The sequence below is a fragment of the Fusarium graminearum genome, chromosome 1, assembly GCF_000240135.3.
Source record: "Fusarium graminearum PH-1 chromosome 1, whole genome shotgun sequence".
NCBI classification, from domain to species: Eukaryota; Fungi; Ascomycota; class Sordariomycetes; order Hypocreales; family Nectriaceae; genus Fusarium; species Fusarium graminearum.
Genome location: NC_026474.1, coordinates 866,580 through 881,948, shown reverse-complemented (window position 1 = coordinate 881,948; position 15,369 = coordinate 866,580). Strand labels below are relative to the sequence as shown.

Here is a 15,369-nt window from a genome sequence, read left to right as displayed (position 1 = left end):
AGGAGATGACAAGTTCAACTTCAACACACTCTTTTTTTCTGTAAATCTTTCACATTTTTAGTGATATTGTGCGACATTAAACACGAGAATACGGCGAATTTATCGATACGGACCCGATATTAAAAAGTGCACGGGACGAGACTAGTCTTGTTGACTGAAACATCGTCATTCGCTTCAACATCAAGGGGTCTCCTTGTCCCTTGAACCTGTCGATCAGCGCAGGCCACATCGACGACGAACAAACAACATATTCTGAACAAAGCACGATACGACAGAGACATACGCTACGAAATCAGCCTCTTGTTTGCGCATTCTAGGGCATGGCGCCATCATGTCGCGCCCATATCAGTATCGTACCAGTTCCAAGATCCCAAGGAACCTCCAGTCAATAGGCCATGTGTTATCAGTCAACGCACAGCACGGGGCGCACCAACTAAGAATGTGGGCCGCTGGTCCTGGAAAGCGTATGGCTTTAAGAACGGGCGAACGGGTTATGCGACGGTTGCAGCGAAATTTGACTTCGAGGCGGTTGTTAAGCTTTCCTCATCTGCTGGTACTGTTCTGGCTCGTGATACTGCTGTATGGAGAGAGATGGGTGTTTAATAGCAAAGTCGCAAGTTGCGATTGGGATCATTGGGAGAAATGGGTATGTTTGGCTCTGAAGAACATGTGCTTTGAGAGACACAATGGGACAAATACTAACAATGTACAGCCCAAAGATGCGAAACCTCACCACCTCGTCTTCGTCGCCGATCCTCAAATCATCGATCCTCATTCCTACCCCGGCCGTCCCTGGCCTCTCAATCCTCTGACAGTTCTCATAACCGATAATTACCTGCGACGAGGCTACCGAGCGATGCAGAGCCGTCTACACCCCGACAGTTTATTCTTTCTGGGCGATTTATTCGACGGCGGTCGCGAGTGGAAGACGCGAGAGGGCAAATTCGTCGATCCGAAATGGGGACGGGGTCGTTCCAAAGATGAAAAGAAGCTGGTCGAGTTGTGGCACAATACATACGGCGAAGACTTTTGGTTGCACGAGTACGAGCGATTCGGAGACATCTTCTTTAAGCACTTCAACGACGGAGGCGAAGTACCTGGGTCCTGGCAACGTGGACGAAAACTGGTGGCCAGTCTGCCCGGAAACCACGACTTGGGCTTTGGTGCGCAGGTCCAGACTTCTGTTCGGGATCGATTCGAGGCCTTCTTTGGTGATGTTAACCGCGTCGACGTTATCGGAAACCACACCATTGTGTCGGTTGATTCAGTCTCTCTGAGCGCTGATACCTCAGAGTACAAGAATAAGCACGATCTGAAGCCCATCTTTGGTCCTGTGAATGAGTTTCTGGACGGCGTCAAGACATTGAAACGAAAAGCAGTCGAGGAGGAGCTGCGCCATTACTACGATCTCAAGGGAGGTCTACGATATCCTCATAATGTTGAGGAGTTAGATAGGTCGAAGCCAACTTGGGGTAAGAGTGCTGAAGCAGACAAGGGCGATGGTCCTGAGTTTCCCACGATTCTTCTTACGCATGTTCCGTTATACCGAGCCCCTGGAACACCATGCGGACCTCAACGAGAGCACTGGCCGCCGACGACACCCCCCAAGGGCCAGAAGGAACCCGTTTTTCCAGACAACCGAAACGCACTTAGTGTTGTCGGGGGATATCAATACCAGAATGTTCTCAACGAGCTTGACTCGATCAAGTTGGTCAAGAGCATAGGAAACATCAAGCATGTCTTTTCAGGCGACGATCACGATTACTGCGAGGTTGTGCACTCCGACGCCAAGGAGAACGTCCGCGAAATCACCGTCAAGAGTATGAGCATGGCAATGGGTGTGCCTACGCCTGGGTTTCTTATGGTCAGCATGTTTAACCCTGTTGATTCCAAGGGTAAACCACTACCTGGATCACCAGAGCAGACGATCCAGACGCACATGTGTCTTTTGCCTAACCAAATCCACACGTATATGGAGTATATCGTTTTCGGCGTGGCAACTCTCGTCCTTCTAGTCGTCCGCGCAGCACTTGTTCCCGCACTCTCACTCACTCCTTTCGCCCTCGAACCCGAGAAACACTCATCCTCAAGCGTTCTGCCCGTATACAAGGACAAGATGGACCCTCCCGAAGCTTCAACCTACCGCAACACGACATCCTCCGGCACTTCAGCACACCACTTCCCCTCGCGCGCAGCACCGCGCCACGGGAGGAGCGCATCCCCTGTACAGACATCAGGCCGATGGCAGGCTCGGCGCGGCGGACGAAACGACAAGCGCTGGGGCTGGGGGTCTGCAGGCGGGCCGCGCATCCACCTCGACGACAATCTTTATACCACAGGCGTTCGGGATAAACGTATCGGTGGTAAGAAAGCTCTTGGGGTGATTGGCCGAGAGCTTTGGACCACGGCGTGGCGTGTGGTTTGGACGGTGCTGTTGTTTTTTGCATATCTTGCATGGAAGGGATAGATTACACTATACCCACTGAAGGAAGCATGTGTAGCGATGTGCTATTGTATATAGTAGTCTTACAGTATACCTATTACGTTGACAGGGGAGGGATCTATCTCTTGGGGAAAAGTCGTGCTTAATAGCTGGATTGTTGATGCTCACACAGAGCAGGTTTTTATATGTATCAAAAAGAATAAAAGTAATAATTCCGACAAAGCATATCAACACAGTGACCATGACCTCAAAGTCTGCAGTCTCCTATTTCCCATTTCCCATTACTCATCGTCCCAATGCCCTCGCCCCAATCCCCTTGCTCATCGTCTCCTCGAAACACCCATCCTGTCCTCCCTAGCCCTCCTCAAATCATCATCCCTCTCCCTCTCCAGCAACGCCTGATGCACGCCCTCCATATCCGCCTGGCTCTGCTGAGCAGCCGCCACAGCCGCTGCTCGTCGGGCCTGCTGCGCTGCGACAAGGGCCTCGCGGGCGCGTCGGTCTTCGTAGGACGCGACGTCTTCTGAGGTGATGTGCAGTGTTGTTGCGGGACGTCTGAGCATTTTTTGTTTTTCTTTGGTATGTGATTGAGATGCTGGCTGCTTTGGGGGAGTGAAAGAGAACAAAGAGCTTTTGTTGTGATGAGGCGATTTTTGGTGTAAAAGATATTGCGCGGGTTTTGTAGGATGAAGTGATGAGAGCCAGAGGTGATACAGTTTGGTTGATATGTGAGAAGTCTTGCTTCGTCTGTTTCTTTTGTCTCTTCTTGTGTTGGAAATGATGTTGAGACGTGCTACAATTGAGATGTAAACATGTGGTGGAGTTAAGCATGATTTAGTGGTCATGTTGATTGGTTTAGCGATGTATCCCCTGTCAAGAAACTTTACTTGACTTCCTCCATGCTCTGTTTCTAACGAGAGTTATCACTGTCAACACCAACACCAACACCAACACCAACAACATTCAACATAAACATCTATTCTTTTAATTCATCTATGCGTGATACTTCGTATCAACGTTGCTATCGTTCTACATTAGTTTGGTAGGTAAATGCTGCAGGCGCTCCAAATGCCTAGGTATAAAGTACGAAGTGTCAAAAATGAAATGTCATGAAGGAGATATCAGTATCCCAACTCATAAGACCATAGGTATCAATCAGCCAAAAAAAAAAGAACCAACCGCAATTCACCTTCAAGGCGACTTGCTAAACCCAGAAGCATACACATTCTCCGCCTCCCACTTCAAAAAATCACCCAGGTCGTGATGCAGATTATAACCCATCGGCACCGTACCCGGAATATCGGCTTCGCCAACGCTCATATGGACCACGAGAGGCATCATCGGGCTCGGTGGTAGGCTTTCCTCGTCCTCGCTGTGTGAAGTCGGGCGTTTGGGGCGTCCCTCGCCAACCCATCGTTTTAGCCCTGTACTGTTGAAAAACTTAGCTTTGTCCAGATCCTGACCGGGCGCCGGGGCGTTCCAGAACCCGGAGGGAAACTCAGCACCCACCGGGATCGGAAGGTCAACTTCTGTGTCGATGGTGGAAGGCGTTGACGAGAAAGTGCTATGGGATGATGACCGTAGCGATGGTGTCGCTTGTGCATGCACATGGGCTGGCTCAGCTTCTGGCTTGGGCTCAGGCACGTCTCCAGGTACCAGCACCCCATATGTCTCGAAACCAAATGTGTCGAACCATGACGTGATTTCTTCCACCTGTTTAGTGTCCTCGTCGACGGACATGTCTTGGAATAAATCTCCGGCTCCTCCTAAAATCGCCATCTGGAATGCTGTCCAGTCCAGTGTATCGTCCATCTTTTTTATTCCTTTTTCCACTTCAGCCTTGGCCAAGGTGATGGGTCCATGACGGAAAGAGGGTTTTGTGAGTGTATAAGGTGTGCTCTTCAAGTAATAGTATTCGTCTGTCTCCTCAATGGCTGGCTTAGGAGGGTCAGCGGCTGGTTCATCACTCGGCGACTTGGGTTGCAACTTGGCTGCAACATCTCCCAAAACCTCCGGTATTGATGGCAGTAAGTCAATAGTTTCTGTGCCGGCTCGCGCCGCGTTTTTGACTGGAAGTCGAGGCGAGGTGTCTGGCGAAGCGTCGCTCTTATCTTGGACACTTCGAATAGATTCGCTGTCTTCCACCACAGGCTTGTTTTCCAAGATATCTAGAGGGAATAAATCCAGATCAGGTGTCAGCTCGGGGGTCACGAGTGTTGGGTCGACCAGAACAGCCGTGGTTTCTGCAGCCTGTCTCGCTCTTATTCGGGATGCCAATTCGTCGAGATGAAATGGCTCGACATCTGTCTCGGAGTTGTCTGAAGCGTCACTCCGGATCGAATCGATTGAGTGTCGCTCTCTGGCACGCTCCTCGGCACGTTCGTCGTCTAGTTGTTGCGCCGCTTCTCGTTTCCTTCGCAGCGCCTCGATGCGATCGGGTGTCAGCATCTCATCAGCCTCGATGCGCCTGAAACGCTGACCCGTTAGAATATCCGTCATATTCTCTGACAAGGTCCATCGTGGAGTGAGGGTCGCTGCCTTGGAAAAAGATTGTCCAACAAAACTCTGCTTCTTTCTTTGAGGTTTCTTGACCACCGATACTCGCCTGTCTGGGGATGACCGGTGGGAGGAAATGGAGGACGATTCCTCGCCTTTCCATCTCGAATGCTTTTGAAAGCCTGCTGGTAGAGGCATGGATTTGGAATGTTTGTGCTGTGTAGGTATTCCAGGTGGTGATGGTGGCGGAGGTAGATTTGACAACTGCGATGCACGCTGCGTCTCTCTAAGTGCAGAGCCTAATGCTTTGAATGCCTCATCGGTCTCACGAAATAGACGGTCAACGCTGTCTGATGACGAGCCAAGGCTTTGACCGTCGTACACAGGCTGGTCAGGCTGCCAGCTGGTTGGCTCGGCCTCGTAAACGTCAGCGCCATAGTCCGACAAAGAAAGAACCGAAGCCTCAGGCGAGACCCTCTCATGCTGTGAGCTACTGTCATTGACAGAACCATAGTTGCCATTCCTAGAACGAGGGGGGCGCAGGTACTGCGAAGATTGGGAGGAATGGGAGTGGTGGTAGGAATGTGGGTGGGATTGCCCGTGCTCAACCGGACAAAGAACATATGCCGGCCCTCTGTTGATGGCATCACTGCCTGTGAGGGCCTCAAGGGCTGCATTTCGTCCTTCAAAGCGAGAAGAGCTGACGGATGGAGCTCTTAATCGAGGAGTTGGCAGAGCAGGGACAGGGACTGGATTAGCAACACGATGGATCTCGGGCACTCTTTGAATAGTAACTGGAGTTGGTATGGCCGAGCTTTTCTTTGGCACAGGAAGACGTGACTTTGTGGTGTTGGTCCTCCTTTGTGTAGACTTCTTGGCACAGCAAGAACTCAAGTCCTCGCATGAGTCACTAAGATCGCCGCCATTGCGATTCTGATTATGATTCTGATTTTGTTGCGGCTGCTGTCGAGTCTTTTGTTGTGACCGTTGAGGAGTTATAAGTCGCCGTATTAAGCCAGGCATTTTGACTGGCCAGCAGAAGGCCTAGCAATGGCGATGCAACAAATAAAACGAAAAGAATTCGAGAAACCGTTTCACATAACTCTTGAATAATATAACGAAAAACAAAGTAAAGTGCGTTGTGTTGAAAAAGAGAGTTTATCGAGGAAATGCGTCAAGTATATGCTCTCTTTGGGGTGGAAACACTGTCATTCCTGATGGCCGGATTAGAGGCTTTGTTAGATGGACCCAAAGTTCAACGGACCCGAATGCGGAATCAAGAAGCGTTTTTATCCTGCAAACAAGTAAACAGTAAAACATTGGGGTATTGTCTCAGTGATATATATTCAATAACGAAGACGGTGGGACGAACTCGGGGAAATCATTCCTTAGGAACTCGTATGATGGTCCTTTGGGTCCTTGAATCCATCATGACTGTAGTGTTGTGGAGTGACATGCTGAAAGCAAGCCAACTTCCGTCAATAGGCAATGTGCTGATTGGTTATTGATTGAATGTGGCTGAGGCTATTCGGGGCTCTCGATTCAGGCCTGCAAGAAACAAGATGTCTTATATCAAATGTCGAGGCCCGGTCATCGTATCCAGTTTGTGCAACAACTCATCAACCACTGAATAGCAAGAGCTGGTTCTCGATTCAATTCATGGCCCAGTAATTGGGTCAAATGAACCCGACAGAAAGGCTCGTATGACATGAGATGCCTCTACATGTTGGTGTTAGTACCCGTTGATGCCTTGGCGCCTTGGTACCTTGGTATGCAGGAGGAAAGAATAGACTTTGAATTGTAGGCAGGAACGACTCCCACTACCTATCTACGTACCTGCCTTGATACATATGCGCCACTCGCTCATGCCCGTCCAGCCGTCAGTCAACACCGTCAAATCTTGCTCTATTTCTGCATATTTATCGGACAAGAGGTATTACCATCATTGATCCTTACCGCTATCCCAACAGAACCTGTTTCATCTTAAGGCGATCATATGGCCAATTCTTTACTATATATGCAAGAAGCCGCATCACCCACCGCCTGAGGATTTGTCAGTGTACACGGGAGATTCTCTTCCCCATCTCCATCCAATCATCAACAATGCAAAGGCTTGCAAATATAGTCCATTGCCAAGACATGCATCCATTTACAAGCGCCTATATATACACTCGGCTCAGGGCTCGCTCTTGAGGCCATAATGCAGAGTTCCGATGTCCGGAGGCTGCGATGCAGATATTCATATGCAGCCTAGGGTCTCACCTCGGAGATAACCACTGTTTGTAGTACCTGCTGGAAATTACTTTAGTATTGTGTCCGACCTGTCACTTGAGCTTAATTCATCGGCCGATCTAGACTAGACTCCGATCTGCCTCTAGATCTAATGAGTAACTCGAGGGAAGCCAGAAGACTCAACTCTGCCGCTTACGCCAGTGTATTATGGCCGAAGTAGGCATTCATCTTGAGTTCCCCTTTGGGCCCTCATAATGTTTTACGAGCCTAACACGATATGAATGCCGCGACTTACAATAGTACTCCTTATCAATCATGAGGCAGACGAGAAAGAAGATCATTGGTAGCTAAAGGAGAAACATTTCCCGCATCTGGCTCGAATGCTGGCTTACCACGGCCTTAGCTAGCCAAGCTGTCAAGTTACATCTGTTGTATTGATCCTTCACACTCAATGAGGGCGAGGCACTCGTACATAAAACACTCGATATTCATGGTTGACAAAACCTTCCAGGCTTTTTTTAGGTGAATCTTTTAAACCATTAAATGCGTCAATGAAGTAAAGAACCTGATAGTTCTACTCGTGTAGATAGCTTCCCATAGGAAGTCTTTTGTCCCATGGAAATTTGGTCTGCAGGAGGGAGTGCCTTTAGCTAAACGCAGCAAATTTCATCTGTTTTACTGAATAGAAAGCGTTTGCAGGAGAATTCTCTACATATTACGCTGAGAAAATTGCCGATGTTGTTTCATTCAAACATGGAAGCTATCCAAGTGTTGCAGAATATGTTGTCTCTAGCAAGTATCTGCTTTTCCAGTCTCTATTCATAGGAGGTTGGTAGATGAAACCGACGTCACAAAAAGCCAAAGGCTCACATCAATTAAAACAGTAACAGAAACGCCTCTTCGCTTAGACATTGATCGTCAACCCAAAATATCTAATAAACATGCGTAAATCGAAATATTTTCCATGCATGTAAAAAAGGGGACATCTGTACCATAACTCCATCATTTGCTGGGACTTCCTTTATGTACTCTTGTTCGTAATTCATGTCATGACCAAACCCACACAATTCGCTTCGTAGCATCAAACAGACCTGCCCTGTGCTTCATTCCCTCCTATATCTTCCCGTTCATCGATTTCGCTGTCGAAGAAGCCGATCGTCCAAATTCTTTGAGTGTGCTTCATGGAAGACGGCTGTATTTCCTAATCGTTCGGGATGCGGCTCTGCGCACAAAACTCGATACTGTTTGTGTAGTTCTCGGTCTTCTCCTCTCGTCAAGCAATGGTTCCGACTCGTCGTCCATGTCGATATATACAGGCTTGTTTCCAAACATGTTTGTTGCCCATGTTTTGATAGGACTAAAGATACAGCCAGACCAGGCAGACTTTTTGTTTTTCTTTGTAACAACAGTGCCAGTCGTGTTTGTTCTTGGTGAAATAGTAATATTGATCTCTCGAAATTGATTCATGATGAAGAATTGACAGTCACTCTACTCAGCAGGTCGTGCGGATTATTAAAAAATTTAATGTCTGGAGGATATGATCAAATAATAACAGGCGGGAACAGGCCCCTTTTCAATCTGTTCAGTTGGCTCGACTTACTGCTGGATGCAGTGATGCGAAAAGGCTGGGCCCACCATTCCGATCGCGATGGCTTCTATGTAGGGTGTTCCAGATTCTAAGGATTTGCATTCCGTTAGTAGATCAAGGGAGAACCGGACCAGAACAGTCTACGACAGGATTTCACTAAGAAATCAGCATCTAAGCTTGCCAAGACCAGTTAACTACTGATCTGGAAAGTATGAAAGACACGCAGAGGTTAAACAAGGGCCGTTCATTACTAGATTACTGTAGTTTTGTGGTCAATAATCCACGATATTCTACTCAGCACCATCTGTGTCATCATCCTCGCCATCTTCCTGGAGGAAAGGCACGAACCGAAAGTCAAGAAAGCTTCGCTTGCCACCCTCGATATCCACCATGAACTGCAGGCTCAAAACTCCCTGTGAGTCTCCTCGTAAGCTGACCTTGTTGGCGATTCGCATCGCTTCTGTTGAATTCTTGATAAAGTCAAATTTGTAGGCCTGCGACCAACGATCTTGGATGGTAAAAGTCTCGAGAAGGTCCCTGCCACGTGCAAAATCTACCCCTGAGCTCCCCAGATCTCCTGCACCAGCGAGCGATAAGAAAGGCGAGGCTTTGGTGGCTGTGATTGTCAACTTCAAAGGAGCTGTTGGAGAAATTTCGGCGAGCGAATCCAGCAATGTTCGAGATTGCATAATGATTTTAAAGGTGAGATCAGTGCGGTCGAAAGGAATGTCATCGGGTATTTCGGGCAAATAGGTTGTCAAAGATGCAGTCGTCTTCACGCCAGATTCTTCGATAGTGATCTTGAATGGGTCTCCTTCTTCAGCGTACAGAAGAGTGCAAGTACCAGAAATGCCGAGGGTTTGGTTGCTGAAAGCATCTGGGCGGTAGTTCCGGAGATTGCTGCGATAAGGGTCTTGTTCTGCTTTGTGAGCGCGAGTGGCTACATCCACAGCCCCAAAGATCTGTAGCACTTCAAGGACTGATGACAAGGAAAGTTGGAAATTAGGAAGCTCAGGCGCGTCATCACCATCCTGGGAAGGTAAATTGACGGTATATGACGAAAAGAGGGATTTATCGAGAAACGCAACGCCTACTGGCTATCAGTTTTGGTCACCCTGATATCATCAGCAAACTCACCCTGCATCACTCGCGCATGGTCAGAAGCAAAACGAATACCTTCCTCTGTAATTTGGACATGAACTCTGGGTGCAAAGTTTATGCATCTTAAAAGTTGATACAGCGGCCTGGTAGAAGTCGCAACCGCGCGGAAGATGGGTTGGGCTTCTGTAGACATATCGAAGTTGCGGATGTGGTTGTTTGGGAAAGGTGCGTGAATGAAAGGTTCAAAAACTGGCAGAAAGGCAATTGGCGCGCCAAGTAGCGTCTTCTCTTGATTGCTCCAACTATTTTACACGAAATCGACCGAAACGAGAACTTTTGGGTATCTTAGATGTAGACTCCGACCGCACAGAACATATAGACGACTCCGAACCTGCTGAAGTCAGTATTTCGAGGCGACAATTGATGTTGGAGGAAACATACGCAAGTGTGAGAGAAGCCGGAATGCCCAGTAGGGGGACGTTAATCAAAGTGCGGTCTAAAAAGAAATCAGCAGGCAGAAATTGACGAAAAACGAATGGCACATACTGAGAGCAAAGACGCCAGTGAGGAAGAAACCAACGAGGAGCAAGGCAAAAGCGAGCGTGAACTGAGTGTCCTTGTCCACGGTAGGGAAGAAGGGACTGCCAGCAGCAGCTTGCCAGACCTCATGCAGCGAAGAATCCATAGGCTTTGTTGGAAAAGAGGTGAGTTTTGGTAGTTGGTGCTGGTCTGGAGTTTTGCAGCAAGAATTGAGTGTAACGCGGGGAAGAATTGCTTGCAAGCTGTCAACTTTATGTAGCTTCTGTGCTGTAGACAGAAGATGCTCTGGGGAAGCTTCATGAGCTTACGATGGCGCATCGTGGCCATAGACTAATTAGGTCTAGTGCGTGCGGCTGCCCCTGTCCCTCCTTCCCTCAGCTTAGAACCCACATTGAATGACATAAGCAGCGCACGGACGATCTCGACGCGCTTCACTCCGCTATCATGATGCTGCATCCCATCATATCCAACTTCTCCTTGAATAATATCAAGTCCCAACAACCTGGGTTGAGCCCGCACCAATCATGTCAGACGAAAGTAAGTCCTACACACTATGCGACCGCGACAAGAGTCAAATTACTAACATACGGCCAAACAGACGGCAAGCGCAAAGCCGAAGAGGAGCCTTCATCTCCTACACCATCGAAGCGCATTAAGCAAGATGATTCCGCCGAGCCACCAGAAAAGAAACCAGATATTAAACGAATCCCATTCCCTGAAAAGGTCAAGACTCCAAAGTTTTAGGTTTGCGCATGTATACTGACCATAACCCAGCCTGCTGTTATCGAAGAGCGCAATGGTGAAATCGAGTTTCGAGTCGTCAACAACGATAATGAACGCGAAGCACTCATCATCCTGACCGGCCTCAAATGTATCTTTCAAAAACAACTCCCGAAAATGCCAAAGGACTATATCGCGCGACTTGTCTACGACCGAACTCACTTGTCCATTGCCATCGTCAAAAAGCCCCTCGAAGTTGTTGGGGGAATCACATATCGCCCGTTTAAAGGACGCCGTTTCGCCGAGATTGTCTTCTGTGCCATTAGCTCTGACCAGCAAGTCAAGGGATACGGTGCCCATCTCATGTCCCACTTGAAGGACTATGTCAAGGCGACAAGCGACGTGATGCATTTCTTGACGTATGCCGATAACTATGCGATTGGCTACTTCAAGAAGCAGGGCTTCACCAAAGAGATTACCCTTGACAAGAAGGTCTGGATGGGTTACATCAAGGATTACGAAGGTGGTACCATTATGCAGTGCTCTATGTTGCCACGGATTCGCTATCTCGAGATGGGTCGCATGCTCCTTAAGCAGAAAGAATGTGTCCAAGCAAAGATCCGGGCGTACTCCAAATCCCACAACATCCATGCTCCTCCGAAGGAATGGAAGAACGGAATTACAGAAATCAACCCTCTTGACATTCCAGCTATTCGAGCATCAGGATGGTCACCTGATATGGACGAACTGGCCCGCCAACCCCGCCACGGGCCCAACTACAACCAGCTTCTTCATCTGTTGAACGACCTTCAGAACCACAACTCAGCCTGGCCATTCTTGGTGCCCGTCAACCGTGATGACGTGGCTGATTATTACGATGTGATCAAGGAACCCATGGATTTGAGTACTATGGAGAGCAAGCTCGAGGCAGACCAGTACCTTACGCCTGAGGATTTTATCAGAGATGCCAAATTGGTGTTCGACAACTGCCGAAAGTACAATAACGAGAGTACACCGTATGCAAAGTCGGCCAACAAGCTTGAAAAGTTTATGTGGCAGCAGATCAAAGCCATTCCCGAGTGGTCTCACCTGGAGCCTGAGAAATAGAGATCTCATCCAGTCAAAAAACTAAAAGCGGGGAATCGGATTCGAATTACACTTCGAAGATCTGCAGGAGTTGTTGCAGAAAGTGGTCTAGGTGGTGGAAGTGTTGGTGGTGCTTCAGGTGCGACAGGTGCTCCAGCAAGTGCTGTGAGGTAGCTGTTGGTTTGTATTTTTAGTGGTATGCATGGGTCGACAAGCGAATCGGCATGATGTAAAGCGAGGCGTTCTGGATGTTGATAGCTATTTGATGAATACCATGCTTCTTACAACTGTGCTGCAAGCGTGAACGAGAGTGATGGACGAATTAATGTTGTCAAAGTGTTGCCTCGGCAAGCTACAAAATGTTTAGTTAGAGCTTACTGCCTAATGTTGTTCAGCCAATCCGTACAACCATCAGACCAAGTCGTTCAGGCACCCCCGAGCAAATCAGATAAAGATCATGCCCAGGCATCCATGGCAATTAAATAAAGCCTCGATGTATGTCAACAGTCTCAAGCCATCCAAGAAACTCCCTCCCTTTCTTTGTTGTCAATACCCTATATATATCTAAATTTCACAACCCGAACTAACAATAACTAGGATCTAAATTCCTGGCCTGATGGTCTAGCGGTATGATTCTTGCTTCGGGAGTGACATCTCAGTTCTCTGTATGAGGACTAAAGTTTGCGAGAGGTCCCGGGTTCAATCCCCGGTCAGGCCCTTCTTTTTTTGCATCCCACGACATCTTCTGTGTCGTTCTCCATTTTGATTAAGGTTATTTGTAGAATTCACTTGTTTAATGGTCCGCTTTGCGGGATGTCACATGATGGGTTGAGCCGCATGTGGGGTGCTGTGATAGGTCTTGGTTGGGAAGGGAGTGGTGGTGAGGTATGAGATGTTGGGTTTGGTGATGGTGATGGTGTGTGTTGAGTGTATTCACCATCGGTTTGGCTGAACATTTATGTGTTGGTATTTGATGATGTTGGAATTGTAAATTCTTTATCATGTCTTATCATCAGGTCACTCTCGGAACCAGGCTCCAGTAGTCAACGTGTACGCATAATACGTGGTGGTTGCCAACGATGACTTGTCAATGCATCCCCTTCCCTTGCTTTCTCAAAGACCAATGTCATGCCACGCCACAATAGCACACTCGCATACTTCAAAAAGCAGGCATCAATTGCTGGCTATCTATAAACAAAAGCCTGTATAGTTGAAATTGTGGCCAGCACAAACACCCAGGCAAAAGTACCCATGAAAAGACACCTCTATCCCTACTTGCTTTATCCAATATTGATAAGGATGAGTCAGACCAAAACAGAAACGCTCTGATCTACAGACAGTCTATCAACTATGCCTTGCCCAACAATTCGTGTCCCGCAAATTCAACCAGATATTTACCTTGTCCGTTACTTGCGTGTGTCATGAAAACCCATGACGCCTTTAACACCGTCCACGCTGTGGATGTTGAAACAAAAAAGAAATACAATAAAACAAATGTCGTATTTTACGCTTCACGTGGTCGTTCGTCACTGGCCGTAGCCTAGTACCCTGGTACTTCTCGAGAGACATGGATGAAACAGTGATCGTGCGTAGTGAGGCTGCGGGTTCCGTGCTCCGTCGTGTGATGAGGCGTGCTCAATGGTTCCGTCGAAAATGTTCCTAGTAAAAGGTGAAGCAAAAAAAGGGTATAATTTCTTGCAGAATAAAATGCTTTTATTTGTCGTCCCCGTCAGTTTCAAGTTCAAGCATTCGAGGTTTCTGTGCGCCCTGGACCAGAATCGCCGACCGGCAGACGGAGATCTGAAAAGGTGCGGCGGGTCCATGAGCTGCTCCACTGGCGGGTATCCATCGAGTATCGGTTGTGCAGTATAGGTACGGAAGTTTGAGAACGTGTGCTCGCCGGTATTTGTTGGGGGCGGTTAGGGTCCTCGGATTGTAGAGTGCGGCGGAGTATGCGGTGAAGAGACTCTGGGATCTCGTCCCATTGGCCGGCTCGCGCTGTGCTGAGCAAGCCTGGGGGGAAGAGCGCAGCAGGAACTGTGTCACTCGCGTGGAAGACATGGTCGTTCAGAAACCTGATTTCGCCTGATTCGATGGCGTTCTTGAGCCACTGTTCCCATTCCTCGTCGAGGACGGCTGAAGTATCACCAGCCTCGCGTCTTGCAACTCCGTCTCTGAGACGCTCGTTTAATTCAACACCCACGCTGTCCAGCTCGTCCTCACTCTCGACTTCCATGTCGTTGTCCAGATCATCAAGCCCCATGTAGCCAACCTCGGCGGAATGGCTGCGGGAGGCGCGAGGTAAATGTTGGATATCGGTCCAGTCGGGGAAGCCATCGGCGGTGGTGTCATGAATAACGTAGCCCTGCTCCTTCTCGTACTTTTCCTTGGCCCATTTTGTTCCCTCCCACTTGGTCAAGCCCGCGATTTCGGAGGCAGTAAGTTGAATGTTGTCGAATGCGCGAAAGAGGCGTCGGTGCCATGGCCAACGAGAAAGACGAATACGATGAGTTTTGTGGGTGTAGTCGAGACCAGGGTATTTCGCTTCCTGGGTGTCGAGGTGGCCGTAAAAGGCGTGTGTTTCCTGACGAACCTCTGGAATTAAGTTACGCTGTAGGAGCATGTGGAAGTTTTGTGGATCGTTGCTCTTGGGACGAGGAAACATGCACTCGTAGACGAGCTGGTCGACTGTTTGCCCTTTCATGATGATGGTGAAAGCGATGCCGATGTCGGACGTGTAGATGAGAAGAGAGTTTGTAGTCGTGAACAAGAAAATGATTCTCGGGTTTTTGTCGTCGTGAAACCCGTTGTCGGTCAAGAGAAGATAGCAGAAGAAAATCTCTCGGCGTCGCAATCGGCGATGGATATAGTGTGAGTTGTTTCGAGTAGACGAGAGGAGACGTCGCCAAAAGTTAGAATGCGTGGCAGGAGGTGACCTGGCAGGCTGAAGAAGTGGTGACCTTGATTTTGAAAATCGAGATTGGTCGGCCTTTTAGGAATTTGCTTGTTCGGGCGTTCTCGGCGGGGGTGAAAGCACGATACGACTTTTTAGGCAGGGACGGCAAAGCCGAGTTGGCTTTTTTTCTTTTTTTTGTAGGACGATCTTTCGATGCGTGCCTGAATGTTTAGTTTAGCGGACGAGTTTAAGCGTAAGATTTTTGGC

At 48.5% G+C, this 15,369-nt stretch overlaps 6 protein-coding genes and 1 non-coding gene across 7 annotated transcripts; 4 read left to right on the top strand and 3 right to left on the bottom strand.

Annotated features, from left to right (window-relative positions):
* Positions 1-331: 331 nt before the first annotated feature.
* On the top strand, positions 332-3,062 carry FGSG_00283 (uncharacterized protein; the record flags this gene model as incomplete). The annotated part of the gene is made up of 2 exons (XM_011317627.1): positions 332-646; positions 713-3,062. 2 exons carry the CDS (start codon positions 332-334, stop codon positions 2,465-2,467), a joined length of 2,070 nt encoding a protein of 689 aa, XP_011315929.1. The 3' UTR covers positions 2,468-3,062.
* A 572-nt stretch (positions 3,063-3,634) lies between these two features.
* Positions 3,635-4,183, bottom strand: FGSG_00282 (uncharacterized protein; the record flags this gene model as incomplete). Its single annotated transcript, XM_011317626.1, has 1 exon — positions 3,635-4,183. One exon carries the CDS (start codon positions 4,181-4,183, stop codon positions 3,635-3,637), a length of 549 nt encoding a protein of 182 aa, XP_011315928.1.
* Positions 4,184-9,049: 4,866 nt separating this feature from the next.
* On the bottom strand, positions 9,050-10,545 carry FGSG_00281 (uncharacterized protein; the record flags this gene model as incomplete). Its single annotated transcript, XM_011317625.1, has 4 exons — positions 9,050-9,849; positions 9,897-10,162; positions 10,302-10,356; positions 10,407-10,545. 4 exons carry the CDS (start codon positions 10,543-10,545, stop codon positions 9,050-9,052), a joined length of 1,260 nt encoding a protein of 419 aa, XP_011315927.1.
* Positions 10,546-10,924: 379 nt separating this feature from the next.
* FGSG_00280 (histone acetyltransferase GCN5) lies at positions 10,925-12,227 on the top strand (the record flags this gene model as incomplete). Its single annotated transcript, XM_011317624.1, has 3 exons — positions 10,925-10,937; positions 10,999-11,123; positions 11,175-12,227. The coding sequence occupies 3 exons, from the start codon at positions 10,925-10,927 to the stop codon at positions 12,225-12,227; spliced, it is 1,191 nt and encodes a 396-aa protein (XP_011315926.1).
* Positions 12,228-12,816: 589 nt separating this feature from the next.
* On the top strand, positions 12,817-12,924 carry FGSG_20503. Its single transcript has one exon. It is a non-coding gene; the product is annotated as a tRNA-Pro (tRNA).
* Positions 12,925-13,019: 95 nt separating this feature from the next.
* FGSG_11740 (uncharacterized protein) lies at positions 13,020-13,750 on the top strand (the record flags this gene model as incomplete). The annotated part of the gene is made up of 2 exons (XM_011317623.1): positions 13,020-13,091; positions 13,433-13,750. 2 exons carry the CDS (start codon positions 13,020-13,022, stop codon positions 13,748-13,750), a joined length of 390 nt encoding a protein of 129 aa, XP_011315925.1.
* A 197-nt stretch (positions 13,751-13,947) lies between these two features.
* Positions 13,948-14,910, bottom strand: FGSG_00279 (uncharacterized protein; the record flags this gene model as incomplete). The annotated part of the gene is made up of 1 exon (XM_011317622.1): positions 13,948-14,910. The coding sequence occupies one exon, from the start codon at positions 14,908-14,910 to the stop codon at positions 13,948-13,950; it is 963 nt and encodes a 320-aa protein (XP_011315924.1).
* Positions 14,911-15,369: the final 459 nt, after the last annotated feature.